This window comes from Vanessa atalanta, chromosome 20, assembly GCF_905147765.1.
Source record: "Vanessa atalanta chromosome 20, ilVanAtal1.2, whole genome shotgun sequence".
In the NCBI taxonomy this organism is placed as follows: Eukaryota; Metazoa; Arthropoda; class Insecta; order Lepidoptera; family Nymphalidae; genus Vanessa; species Vanessa atalanta.
The window spans coordinates 8195464-8207507 of record NC_061890.1 but is presented as its reverse complement, the minus strand read 5'-3'; the positions used below and the strand labels follow the sequence as shown (position 1 = coordinate 8207507).

Genomic DNA, 12044 nt, shown 5'->3' with positions numbered 1-12044 from the left:
ATACTGCCACCATTTCTATAGCCTTGCTTACTCTTTAAATTTGTTTTTTTATTTAATTTAATAATAATGTGTAAGTAAAAATAATACATAACAAAAAATACTAGTATGAGCTTTAATAACAATTAAGTAATTTTTGATAAAATAATGTGCAACTTAATCATTTTGACTTTTACGACCTGAACTTTTCTATTAAAGAAATAATATTTAGGAATAATTCATAAGGATCGTTATTGTTTTAATTATTATTTTTTGATAAGTATATAATAATGTAATCTTCAATCTTTATAGTCTGTACTCTGTAGAAGAACCGATTACCGAAGTGACAAATTCAAAATTATAAGTCGATGTCGAGTTGTGGAGAGTGACGTCCTTGTGACTTTTTACTTTCTAGAGAATTGAGAGTTCAATTCAAACAAATGCTAATCATCATAGATATATAAAATACAAAAAACTTACTTATTATCATAAAATGATTTAATGATTTTTTAAAGCTTTTTAATATATATAATCTTTTGCGCTGACGTTTAATTATTTTATTAATATCAAAATAAGTAGAATTCCTTGAAAATGAGTTTAGTTGGAAAAAAGTGCGAATCAATATCCCTTGCAGAAACAAACAGAGACGATGTAATTCGTAACGATGTAACGCCGGAGGATGTTTTACGATTGGATAAAATTACGGATACATATTTATGTAGTCCTGAGGCCAATGTTTATGATATAGATTTTACAAGATTTAAAATACGTGATCTAGAAACTGGCACTGTGTTATTTGAGATAGCTAAACCACCAACTGATTTTGGTGTTGATAACGATGGAACAGAAGATGTCCAGGAAGAACCCTTAGATCCAAATGCCGGAAGATTCGTGCGCTACCAATTTACACCGCAATTTTTAAAACTCAAAACTGTGGGGGCTACGTAAGTATAAATCATTTATAAAATAAAAACAAGCTTGTTTATGAATTCAGTAACATTAAATATAATATTTTAATCGTAGGAATTTTATATTTTCTATAATAATACTTTTAATGAGTTAAAATATTCATATCGGAATTGTTTCAGGGTTGAATTTACAGTAGGTGCTCGTCCCGTGAATCATTTCAGAATGATTGAAAAACATTTTTTCAGAGATACATTGTTGAAGACATTTGATTTTGAATTTGGTTTTTGCATTCCATTTTCAAGGAACACATGTGAACATATTTATGAATTTCCTTCTTTGCCACCTGATCTAGGTAATTTGTTTAAAATATTAATATGCATTTATATTTTAATATAGTTTTAAGGTTCTGTCTGCAAATAAAAATTCACTTATCTGTAAAAAAAATTACCTAAATCTCATTTGGTTCTATATTACTATTTCTTATTCCAGTGGAAGAGATGATTGCTGCACCATTTGAAACTTGTTCTGACAGTTTCTACTTTGTGGACAATCACCTGGTCATGCATAACAAAGCTGATTATGCCTACAATGGGGGTATAAACAATTAAGAAAACAAATGTATTTTTCTTGTCACTATTTGATGAAAATAAGCACTAAATTTTTTTTTTTAACTTATGTATTAATGGTATGCATATTATTCATGAATTTAATTTTGATACAAAATTTAACATTGAGAGCAATAAAAAAAATTGAATACAATTATAATGATGAGGGTTTTGCATGTAACAGTTATTTGTTTTTAATGCTTAGGATATAACTCTACTATTTTATTTTGTACTTATTAACGTTTTGTAATCAGCAATTTTGTAATTTACAAATATGCATAGTTTATTTAAGCTTTTAATGAATGATAAAACATTTATTATTTACTGAAGTAATGAATATTTACAAAAAGACATGCATTCATTTTTGATTAATTTTATTAAGATCAAATATGTTTATAAAAATAAAAATCAGTATTAATAATAATTTTTGAAAATATAGAAACAAATTTTGTTTGATACTTCATACATTCCACAGTAATATTTATTGAGGTAATGTTGTTATTAATTATTTTGTTTAGAAAATATAACTATAAGTTTTTTTTTATTTTATAAAGATACTTGACACAAGTACAAATACTGGTGCCAAGTATCTCCTACAATATTGTGATATTTGAATTGTTAGTTAAAACGAGAACTTTAAATACATACTATAAATAATGTATACACAACAATTATGTATGAGTGAATAATACTTGAATATTGGGTAAAATCTAATTTATTTCATTAGTACATATATTTTTTTAAAACAATTAATCACAAAACTTTCATGTGTGTTGTTATCTAAGCACTGTTTGGGACACTTTAGATAATTTGTGTGTAACACTGTTTGGTCACTTAAAGGTACATTTTAGTGTGAAAAAACTTTTAATTATACACAGTGAATTTAAAAATGTATTCTAGTCATTATGTATGTGCTATGATAAAAATGTATAAGGACTTGGTCTTGGAGGAAACAATATATGTTAATTACTACAGGGATATTGAGATCTCAAGGGATACGAGTAAAATTTAATATAATAAAACAATGACAGAGGACAACCAAGTTTATTAATAAAAAACATTGTTTCTAAAAATGAAATAAAAATCTTAATTTAGGAATACAATCATTTTATTCAGTCATGTCATATATTTATATCATAAAATATTCAGAAATAACATATACTACTCATAAATATTTTACTTGTACTTGGACTTTTTACTTGTACTACTCATAAATATGTTACTTATGTGTTCTATAGCATAATTAATATTTACTGTAAAGTATGTATTGTAATGTATGCAATGCATTAATTTCGTAGAAATGACACTGCCAGTATGGTATACTAACCAGCTGAATGAGTAAACAAAAGGATGAAATATATTATTTTACAATCTATTAAATAAGTTTTACAATTATGTTTAAAAAGGCGGCATAATGTTAGATATAAACACTCGTCGATCTTATATTGTAAAATCTCATTGATAATGCCGTCCATCAACTTGTTTATAGTTGAGCAAGTGTCCTTGTTTTAAGATATATTTTAAATATAAAACGATCATGTGTTCATTATTCAAGTACATGTGAGAGGCCGCGAATTTTGGCTCGTTTTACGCAAAATATTGTATTGGTTGGAAAAACTGGATAATAATATAACAAACAATTAATCTAATGTAATCTATGAAAAACGCACGTGACATTCAAAAATGAGTAAAAATTCGCGACCTCGACCATATTATGATTTGATTTTGTCTATAATTCGATACTGTCATTAAAAACAGATATCATATAAAAATGTAGAAGAATTACACCTGTAGAATTAGACGAAAAGCTTATATTATTACAAATTATCGTTGGATTAAATTATGATGCATGATGTCTTTTTGATTATCCTTAAAATTATTATAACAATATAAAACCCACCATTATCGTACAAAATATTACTAAATCGTCTATTGTGTTTATTTTTTTTACTAGAATGTGCATTAGTGTTGCCTATCGATAATCTACTATCGATAGACCTGAAAAATCAGCTGATTTGTCGTATGCAGTACGAATATATCGCAATTCAGCATAAAATAAAATATTTGTTTTAATGATAGTATTTCTTAATGGCTATTAAATCCGTATTATAATATATGCCTTATTGAGATACATGTCTTAAACAACTTCAATTGGAAAAAAAAAATAGGTAAAAAATCCCTATATATTTTTCTCTAAATCAATTTTTTGAGTTTTTAGAAATGTATTTAGCATTTCTTTTTAGGAAAAACTTATAAGTCAAGCAACCTCTATTAATAAATGTTTTGGCATATTCGGCATTCAATGTCGCACATTGCTGATTATTAAATATTTCCTTAATCAATGCAGTATTTGAGTAACAAACATCAATGTACTGAAATTTTCTTTGTGGTTTATGTTTATCGTATACATTGAACTCATACGTCCATTTTGAGGCACTGACTTTTGTGCCCAGAAGTTGAGCCGTCATAGATAGTGTCCTCTTGTTTTTATTTAATTCAATATAAATTATGAAATTGAATTGACCAATGTTAACATAGTAAACCAACGTTTGATCTTTATCTATATTTCTGAGAGTCATTTCTTTATCCACTTCGCCCACACAGTTGTCTGGGTGTTCGTTGTTAAAATGAGTACATATATCGTTAATTTTACCTGAAAAAAATATAAATAATTTATTTATTTCGTTCAGAAGACAACTCTATACAGTTAAAAGTTAAAAATACTTTTTTCAATGTCAAAATCGGATCGGAATAGAATCGGAAACGTATCTTAATCGTTATACATTTGTAGAATTGGGGCTCAGACTCAAATATTCTGACTTTTAGTTAAGTCGACGAAATACAAACAAAATAAATACCAAAGTCACATACCTTTCCAACTGCAGGTTTGATATATGGATTTAAGTGGACATTCCATGTCCGTATAAGGACATTCTTGTAAGTGGTCGTCCATTTCGTATATAGTGAAAGAAAGGCAACAACCAAGCCTTGCATTGCGACACTTAATACGTTCCTGAAATTTAAACAAACTTGAATTATTATCATTAGACTAGCCTCCAGCTTAAGGGCAGTCATTGGTCGCGTGTAGCGTCATCTGCTGCCACCGATCAATGACCACGCAGGTAAAAGCCAAATTATTTAATTTGACTTTCATCGTTATATAAACTGAAATTGTCATCTTCTTCATAAAAATTATGTTTTTTTTTCCCAATAATTATATGCATAATAAGTATCGCTATAGCAAATACATTAGGAAATCGCATCGAATATATGTATAAAATTTGTTTATTTTTACTTTTGCTATTAAAATATTTTACTATATACAAATAAAGACAAAAACTACATTTTTTTTATCCAATAATCTTTTTTGAATTAAGGTAAATAAAAAAAAATACATACATTAGTAGTAGTAGTAGTGTGTTTGGTCTTTATATCCGCAATAGTTGCTTCCAGTGTTATGTTCCTTACATCCGTTATTGCCATAGAACATAGTCCGCAGTTTTTTTTGAGAAATCTGCAGAAGTTGCAGGAACTATGTCCGTTTCGACATTGGAATATATGCGATGTAAAGTCAGTATTACATGTTACACATTTCACGCCCACGAGTGAACTATTCGTCCGTGTGTCAGGAACTTTCCTAAAATTAAATATATTTTATGACTATTAGTTAATAAATTTTATATAAAATAAAAATTAAAGAGACCGGAAATAGATCAGGCGTAGGACCAAAGGCTTCATGTGCTTCCTGAGGCTTCGGAATGTACACACCTCTAACTTTCGAGCTTTTACAAAGTATTTTTCGATATAAAAAGCCACTAACTTTTTATCATCCCGACCTAGGCTTTGAACCAAGATCCTTGGCTTTATATCAAGCTACTACATATGAACAAAGATATTAATTTTCGTAAAAAGTAAAACAACTGCCTGTAACTATTTGTCTGCTGGATTAAGGACTCCTCTCCGCTAGAGGGAAGGAAGGAGAAGGCCTATTCTACCACGTTGCTTCAATGCGGGTTGGTTTTCTCACGACTTATAGACCCATATTATAAACATGAAAATTCAATTGTGCTTGCCTAGGTTTGAACCCACAAACATATATTAAGATACACGCGCACCAACCACTGAACCATCTCGGCTAATCCTTGTGTATATTTTAAAAAGACATATCAAATTATTAATAATATATTTTAGTATTACTTTACCTAGTTTTCGGAATAGCTCCCGTATTCGATATATTTCCAGTATTTGTATTGTTAGATGGAGTTACGACGTTTGATGGAGATAAAGGTACAGAAGGGAGTGGAGAAGCCGAAGAGGTTGACGAACTGAAAATATAAAATGACAAACATTAAATTAAGTTACAACCCTAAGTTGTTAACTAAATTACAACTATAACCACGAGGCTTAAATCCACTTAACTTTATACGAAAATTATGTCGATTTAGTTGATACATAATATGAGAAGAGAAATAGAGCTGGCATTGGTTATAATGATTACAAGGCAGTGGCGTAGCATGGGGGGGGCGGGTGCGGTCTGTACCGTGCGGCACTTTGCCGGGGGCGGCGCTGCGGAGGTGGCAGTTAGAGAAAAAAAGTTAATTTCTTTCAGTGTTTTATTCGTAATTTTTTTTTTTGTTGTTACCAAATACCCGGGTACCTATGCAGGTTCTATGCATGGGTGATGCAAGCGCAAGCTTTCTCAATAACTATTAATTATTTACATTTTTTTTATAATGGATTGCAAAAATAAGAGGGCGGCAAATTTGGAAATCCACACCGGGTGCTAGTTACCTATGCTACGCCACTGTTACAAGGGTTCCATAATATAATAAAATTCCAGACTCTAGTCAGCTACTGGAAATCTGAGAACTTGGGGTTACAAAGAACAAAAGCGACGTCAAATCAACGATTGCGAGCATCGAGATTCAGTGTGTGCACGGTCAGCAAATACAAAGTTCATACCAACACGTAAGATTTTTTTTAGATATTTATTTTTATTTATGATTTTTAGCATGATATGTTTACAATTAAAAATAATGTGTTGTTCAATATCTTACCCTTATGAACGTGCATGTTTTTATGATAAAACAGTAACATGAGTAGTAACGATTATTTTCAATTTAAACCTGGTCTAGAAATAGTGTTTTGTTGCAGCCTTCGCTGTGCCCTTTATCAGAAAGACATATCTTTCTGTATACCGACATATATTTGTCTAATTAAGTCAATACGAACCATTATAAGCTTTAATAATAGTGTATTTATATTAATTTATAACAGACTTAGTTATAACTAGCTGAAGCTGCACGAAGCTGCCCATTTTATCCCTAGATTTAGTAATATTTGAAAACGTGCTTTTTAAACAAATAATTTGTCAAATATCATCAATATTGTTTATTTAGAATCTTTTCAAAAGATTCTATTAAAAAGAGACTTAATTTTTGTTCAGTATTTTTTGTTTGAGTAACTAATAAATACTTGGTTCACAATCTCTAAAAAGTGTCGTGAAAATAGCTAATCCGCGCATAAGCGCTCTCAATAGTGTATTAATACAAGTTTATAACAGACTCACTCATAGATATAGTTAGATCAAACTGCAGCCTTACCCCCAAGAAATTTATAAAACTTGACCTGCAGCACACAAGCCGTCAACCCCCATTTTACTCCCTCGAAGGGTGAATTAAATAAAAGGTAGCCTTTGTCTTTCCCCGGGACTATCACACCAAATTTCATTTAAATCAGTTGAGCAGTTTAAGCTTTAAGAGGTAACAGACACAGTATATTTGCATTTATTATATTAGTATAGATATAATTTACATGTTAATAATGTTTACCTTACCTGAAATACGGTCTAGTATCATAGTACGTTATATTTCCAGAATTCGTATTGGTAGATGGAGTCGAAATGTGAGATGAAGTTGAAGGGACGGTTGAGACTGGAGAGCTGGGATTTGGCGACGGTCTAAAAAGAAGACATAGTAACTTAACGATTAAAATTATAGTCAAACTATGACATTATCTTTTACTCTGGCTAGAATTGACCTGAACAAGTTCTACAAACATGTCCTGTCTGTCATTAAAAGCTCAGCAAAATTTTTGTCACAAATAAAGGTCCATGCGGTAAATATTTAAAAGATGTATTAATATGCCATGATGGTGAAGCAGTAGATTAGATAGTGGAAGATGAATATGTTGACGCTTTAAAAACAGGGATGTTATAGATATAAAATATAAATAAATATATATACTATATACTCTTTGGTACAAACTCCGTTGTAATATTTACTGAGAGGAGTGAGTAGTAGCACATAAATATTTTAATTTATGCTTATGCTTTGCAACAAATTACCAGAGTCTATAAGAAATCGTATATAATCGTATAAGCGACGCATTTAGAAGTCAAATTAAACAATTATTTTTATCTAGTATTTAATATCCTACTAAAAGAATTTTTGGTCTATAATACATACATATTTCCATCGGTATGTTTTTATGTATACATATTTGTAATTTATATACATATATTTATGAGTAAATATTTTTCGAATTCGATATTATTTACATGATGATGATATCCTGACCGATTTCGGTTACGGCAGCCAATCTCGAGCGAGAAAAAACAAAAAAAAAACAAAAATCAAGACTTATTTTATTGCACAAATGTGTGCGCAAACACGGGTGTACTTTCTACTCCCTTTCTCTCATATTCCGTCCGTACAACCGGTAACAGTTTAGGCGCAGAATCATAATAGGTACGAGGAGCTTGACACACGTCCAACTTTCCGATTCTGGGCTATTATTTTTTTTTCCGACTAATAACTACACACAATAACTTTATATGAGCCCGACCTGTAGCTTGAACGAAGAACCTCATGATCTGTAGTCGTATTTAACACTAGGTCACTAGACCAACGAGGCAGTCAAATACACATGAGCGGCTAAAAGACAAGTATTTTGGAATGCAGATGCAGACCCGCTGAGCACTACGAACTTTTTATCGGATAATGAATTTTTTACATGCATTAATAGAGACGAGCTCAGAACAACACCCACAACAAGTTCGGGATTTGCACTTGGAAGCATAGCTGATTTCGGGTGGCAAGATTTTTTTAAAATAGTGGAATAATCAGGGGCGGAGATTACTGATGTCAAACTGGCAAAGTTTTATAATGAACTCTTTCAAACCATTGCGTATTGGAAGAAGTGATGTAAGTCTTATTAAATTAATTATAAATATCCTAGCGCTGAACCAGTTGCTCGATACCTAGCACTTCTACGCTGACATAAGTCTTGCATATAGAATTTTAATACTCAAATCAGAAATTATGACATTTAATATTATATTATTATAACATTTTATATAAAATGATATATTTTTAAGTAACAATATCCGGAAATTCTCTAATTTACTTTAATTTATTTAAATTCTAATATAATTCTTTAAATTGTTTATATATCAAATGCTTAAAAATAAATCTGTTACCAGCAAAAAACAAAGAAAAATATGAGTTGTTGATAACCTTTACCAATTATTTAAACTTACTGCATAATATTGTATGATAAACATCAGGTACATGGTACAGTTAATAAACTTACATTATTACGAGCAGTAATATTTAATTGATGAAAATTCTGAAATAATTTTGTAGCTCACTTTTGGTTATAAAACTGATACCTTAATTTATACAAAGTCTGATTGGCTTTAAGAGCACTCAGCTAAATATTTAAATGTTAAATTCTTGATCAAAATTTGTTTATAACACGTAAAGGAAATATTAATAATTTCTTTATCATAGCAAGAGTATGATAAAGAAAAAAAAATTGAATAAAAATTGTTGATTAGGTAAATATATTTTAAATTATGCTAATAATGAGGCTCCTCTAGTGTCAGTGAAAACAGAACTAGTATCTCTCAATTAGATCTAGAGTTCATATTCAACTTGCAACTAGTAACTGTCTACTATCTGTAAAAAATGGTGCATACGTTTCAAAATTACTGTCAAAAAGTATTAGCTCCCTAGTTTAAAAATCCTTTAAACTATATCAATTTTCTCACTAATTAAATTAAGATTGAAAAATTTAATTACTATTTTATATGTGTGATTGAATGTCATTTATAACAGTTAATACAATGTTATAATTATTAATGTAATTTATTTTACTTAGACATTCTCATTTCTACACATTATAGCGTCAATTAAATAACATTTACATAAGTTACTAGCACCAGGTGATAACAAACACATCACTCAAGATGGATTCCAGATATTGATACAAAGCAAATAATAGTTTTACCTAAAAATAAAACTTACCTATTATTTTTTCATCAATCTCCGGAATCCCTGTAAGGTCTACCTGGTGCATCATGAGTTCCATAATGACAAAACGTCACCCAGGGCGTAACCGAGTGACAAGTTTAAAGCAAGCAAAGGCCATTAACGGAGAGTAAGTAGAAAAGGCTGATTTAAGGCAGAAAGATTGGTGCTTGACTCAAGATGGATTCCGGATATTGATGAAAAAATAATAGGTAAGTTTTATTTTTAGGTAAAACTCTCTATTCTTCTGTGTAAATTAATAAATTTATTGATGCACTAGTTATGTTAGTTGATTCAAGAAGTAACTATTTATTGTTACTTCTTGAATTTATATTTTATTTGTATTTTATAGTTATTAGATTTTTTAAATATGAATATATTTAAAAAAATTGGTTCCATATTATACCTGTTTAGATTTCTTTGGATAGATTCATGAATCTCAATCTGAGATTGTATAAAATTCATATAATTTTCTTCATATCCTTCACGTTGATTCTGCAAATCTTGATATAATTCTGTAAAAAATTGTCTACTTCTGCGGATAGATTAAATTAATTTATGAGTTTATTTTAGATTAATCTATGAATAAATATAATTGGAATAAATATTAATTGAGTCCAATACATTTGAGTTTCGTTAATACTTTATATAAAAATATTGGTATTGTGGCCATATATATATTTTTTTCTTAACTGAAAATATATTAACCGTATTTGCTTTGTTTTCAGTAACATCCAATTTCCTTACAGTATTAACACAATAGTAAAATAAATTAGAGAAATAACTTGAAGTGTTAAGTTAAATGATAATTACAAGTAAGCAATCGGAATTGGCATTCAACGGGTAAACACTACTTACTTACTTCCACAACGATTCGCTTAGTTATTAGTAATATATTATCTTTAAATATAATTTATTATGTCATAATCATACAAATTTTATTCCAACATACCTTCTTGTAGTATTAGTTTTCGAATTATTAGCCCCCATTTTAAAATAAACACAGCTACTAACAAAATTAATAACTTAGTAATAAAGGTTTGTATACAGTTATCTTATCCACTTATTTTAGATGTACTTTGTCATTAATCACATGTATTACACTTTTTATTCTATACCAAAAATAAAAATATATAAAAACTAATTTGAGACAATATTAAAATATATGATAGAGCAGGGTACAAGGCAATATATACCATGAATACAATTATATACTAAATAATTAATAACTAACACGACAAAAATAGTTTAGAACTGCAGAACAGATCTATTAATTGTTTTATTTAAGCAACAACTAACTATTAACAAACAAGATTAAAATTTAGAAGCAATGATACACATTACACATAACACGTCGCTTAGGAAATTACCATGCATAGACAACTTTTTTTTTTCCTTAGGTAAACTATAAAGTTTCTTATACACGTTGGCACGGTGGCAAGCTTAGTAGACGAATAATGGTATTGTATATACCTACCTATTCCAATGGAAGTATGAAAAAAGATAAAAAAACCTTACAACACTATTGCATTTAACTACTCATTTCCACTTTGATTTTACTTCCACAATTCATAGTGACTATCATAGCTTAAAATATCAAACTCCAACCAATGATACCGCGTCAATTTGCTGTCAAATGTTGTTTATTTGGATTTTCTCCTATTATGGTTTGAATAAAGTGTAGGAATAGTGTTGTATCATAAATAAAGACACATAGATCAAAATATGTAAGTAGTGCACAATATGCTGTGCTATTAGCAAATTACAACATAACTAGTCACTCATATACATTGGCGCTGTAAGAAGAACATCAACCTTGGGAACTAAGATATTATTTATTGTCCCTTTGCCTGTAGTTACACTGGCTCACACATCCTTCAAACTTCAAAGTATTGATGTTAGATGGTCGAATAAATGTTGAATGGATGGTACCTACGTAGACGCGTTTGTAAAACGTAAATTCTGCCACCAAGTAAAATGTATAACATTTTATTTGAGATAATATTAAAATATACGACAGAGCACAAACTGATACCTGATACTTACATGTAGCAGCTAAAGACAGAAGTAAGGTTTAAGCTAGGCTAAGCTAAATTGTTATGTATAAAGTTATTAACTATTAATATTATTTTATTTGTATAAATACAAATAAAAGATTCGTCCACTCATAAGTATTAATGTATTGGATAATTATTCTTGCCATATAAAATAATCTTGCTAGATAGTAGATACTAGATACCCA

General features: G+C 29.4%; 2 protein-coding genes across 3 annotated transcripts; one reads left to right on the top strand and one right to left on the bottom strand.

The window, feature by feature from the left end:
* The first annotated feature begins 355 nt into the window (after positions 1 to 355).
* Positions 356 to 2616, top strand: LOC125071863 (protein unc-119 homolog). Its single transcript, XM_047682277.1, has 3 exons — positions 356 to 920; positions 1065 to 1237; positions 1375 to 2616. Exons 1-3 carry the CDS (start codon positions 568 to 570, stop codon positions 1491 to 1493), a joined length of 645 nt encoding a protein of 214 aa, XP_047538233.1. The 5' UTR covers positions 356 to 567; the 3' UTR covers positions 1494 to 2616.
* A 103-nt stretch (positions 2617 to 2719) lies between these two features.
* Positions 2720 to 11170, bottom strand: LOC125071862 (E3 ubiquitin-protein ligase siah-1-like). 2 transcript variants are annotated; one of them, XM_047682275.1, is made up of 7 exons: positions 10755 to 11170; positions 10209 to 10337; positions 7327 to 7449; positions 5693 to 5815; positions 4890 to 5127; positions 4362 to 4503; positions 2720 to 4143 (listed from the first exon to the last, which is right to left on the bottom strand). In XM_047682275.1, exons 1-7 carry the CDS (start codon positions 10790 to 10792, stop codon positions 3689 to 3691), a joined length of 1248 nt encoding a protein of 415 aa, XP_047538231.1. In that variant the 5' UTR covers positions 10793 to 11170; the 3' UTR covers positions 2720 to 3688. The 2 variants fall into 2 exon arrangements, with proteins under 2 accessions (XP_047538231.1, XP_047538232.1); XM_047682276.1 differs by having other exon boundaries at positions 10209 to 10317.
* Between the last annotated feature and the right edge of the window lie 874 nt (positions 11171 to 12044).

What these genes read in the sequence shown, in the direction of transcription:
- LOC125071862 (XM_047682275.1), bottom strand. Translation starts at nt 10,792, where the DNA reads ATGGGGGCTAATAATTCGAAAACTAATACTACAAGAAG. An exon ending in ATCCAAAGAAATCTAAACAG is followed by an intron (nt 7,450 to 10,208) that starts GTATAATATGGA and finishes TCTTCTTTTTAG; the next exon opens with ACCGTCGCCAAATCCCAGCT. An exon ending in TCAAACCTGCAGTTGGAAAG is followed by an intron (nt 4,144 to 4,361) that starts GTATGTGACTTT and finishes TATTTTTTTCAG; the next exon opens with GTAAAATTAACGATATATGT.
- LOC125071863 (XM_047682277.1), top strand. Translation starts at nt 568, where the DNA reads ATGAGTTTAGTTGGAAAAAAGTGCGAATCAATATCCCTTGCAGAAACA. An exon ending in CTCAAAACTGTGGGGGCTAC is followed by an intron (nt 921 to 1,064) that starts GTAAGTATAAAT and finishes GAATTGTTTCAG; the next exon opens with GGTTGAATTTACAGTAGGTG. An exon ending in TTCTTTGCCACCTGATCTAG is followed by an intron (nt 1,238 to 1,374) that starts GTAATTTGTTTA and finishes TTCTTATTCCAG; the next exon opens with TGGAAGAGATGATTGCTGCA.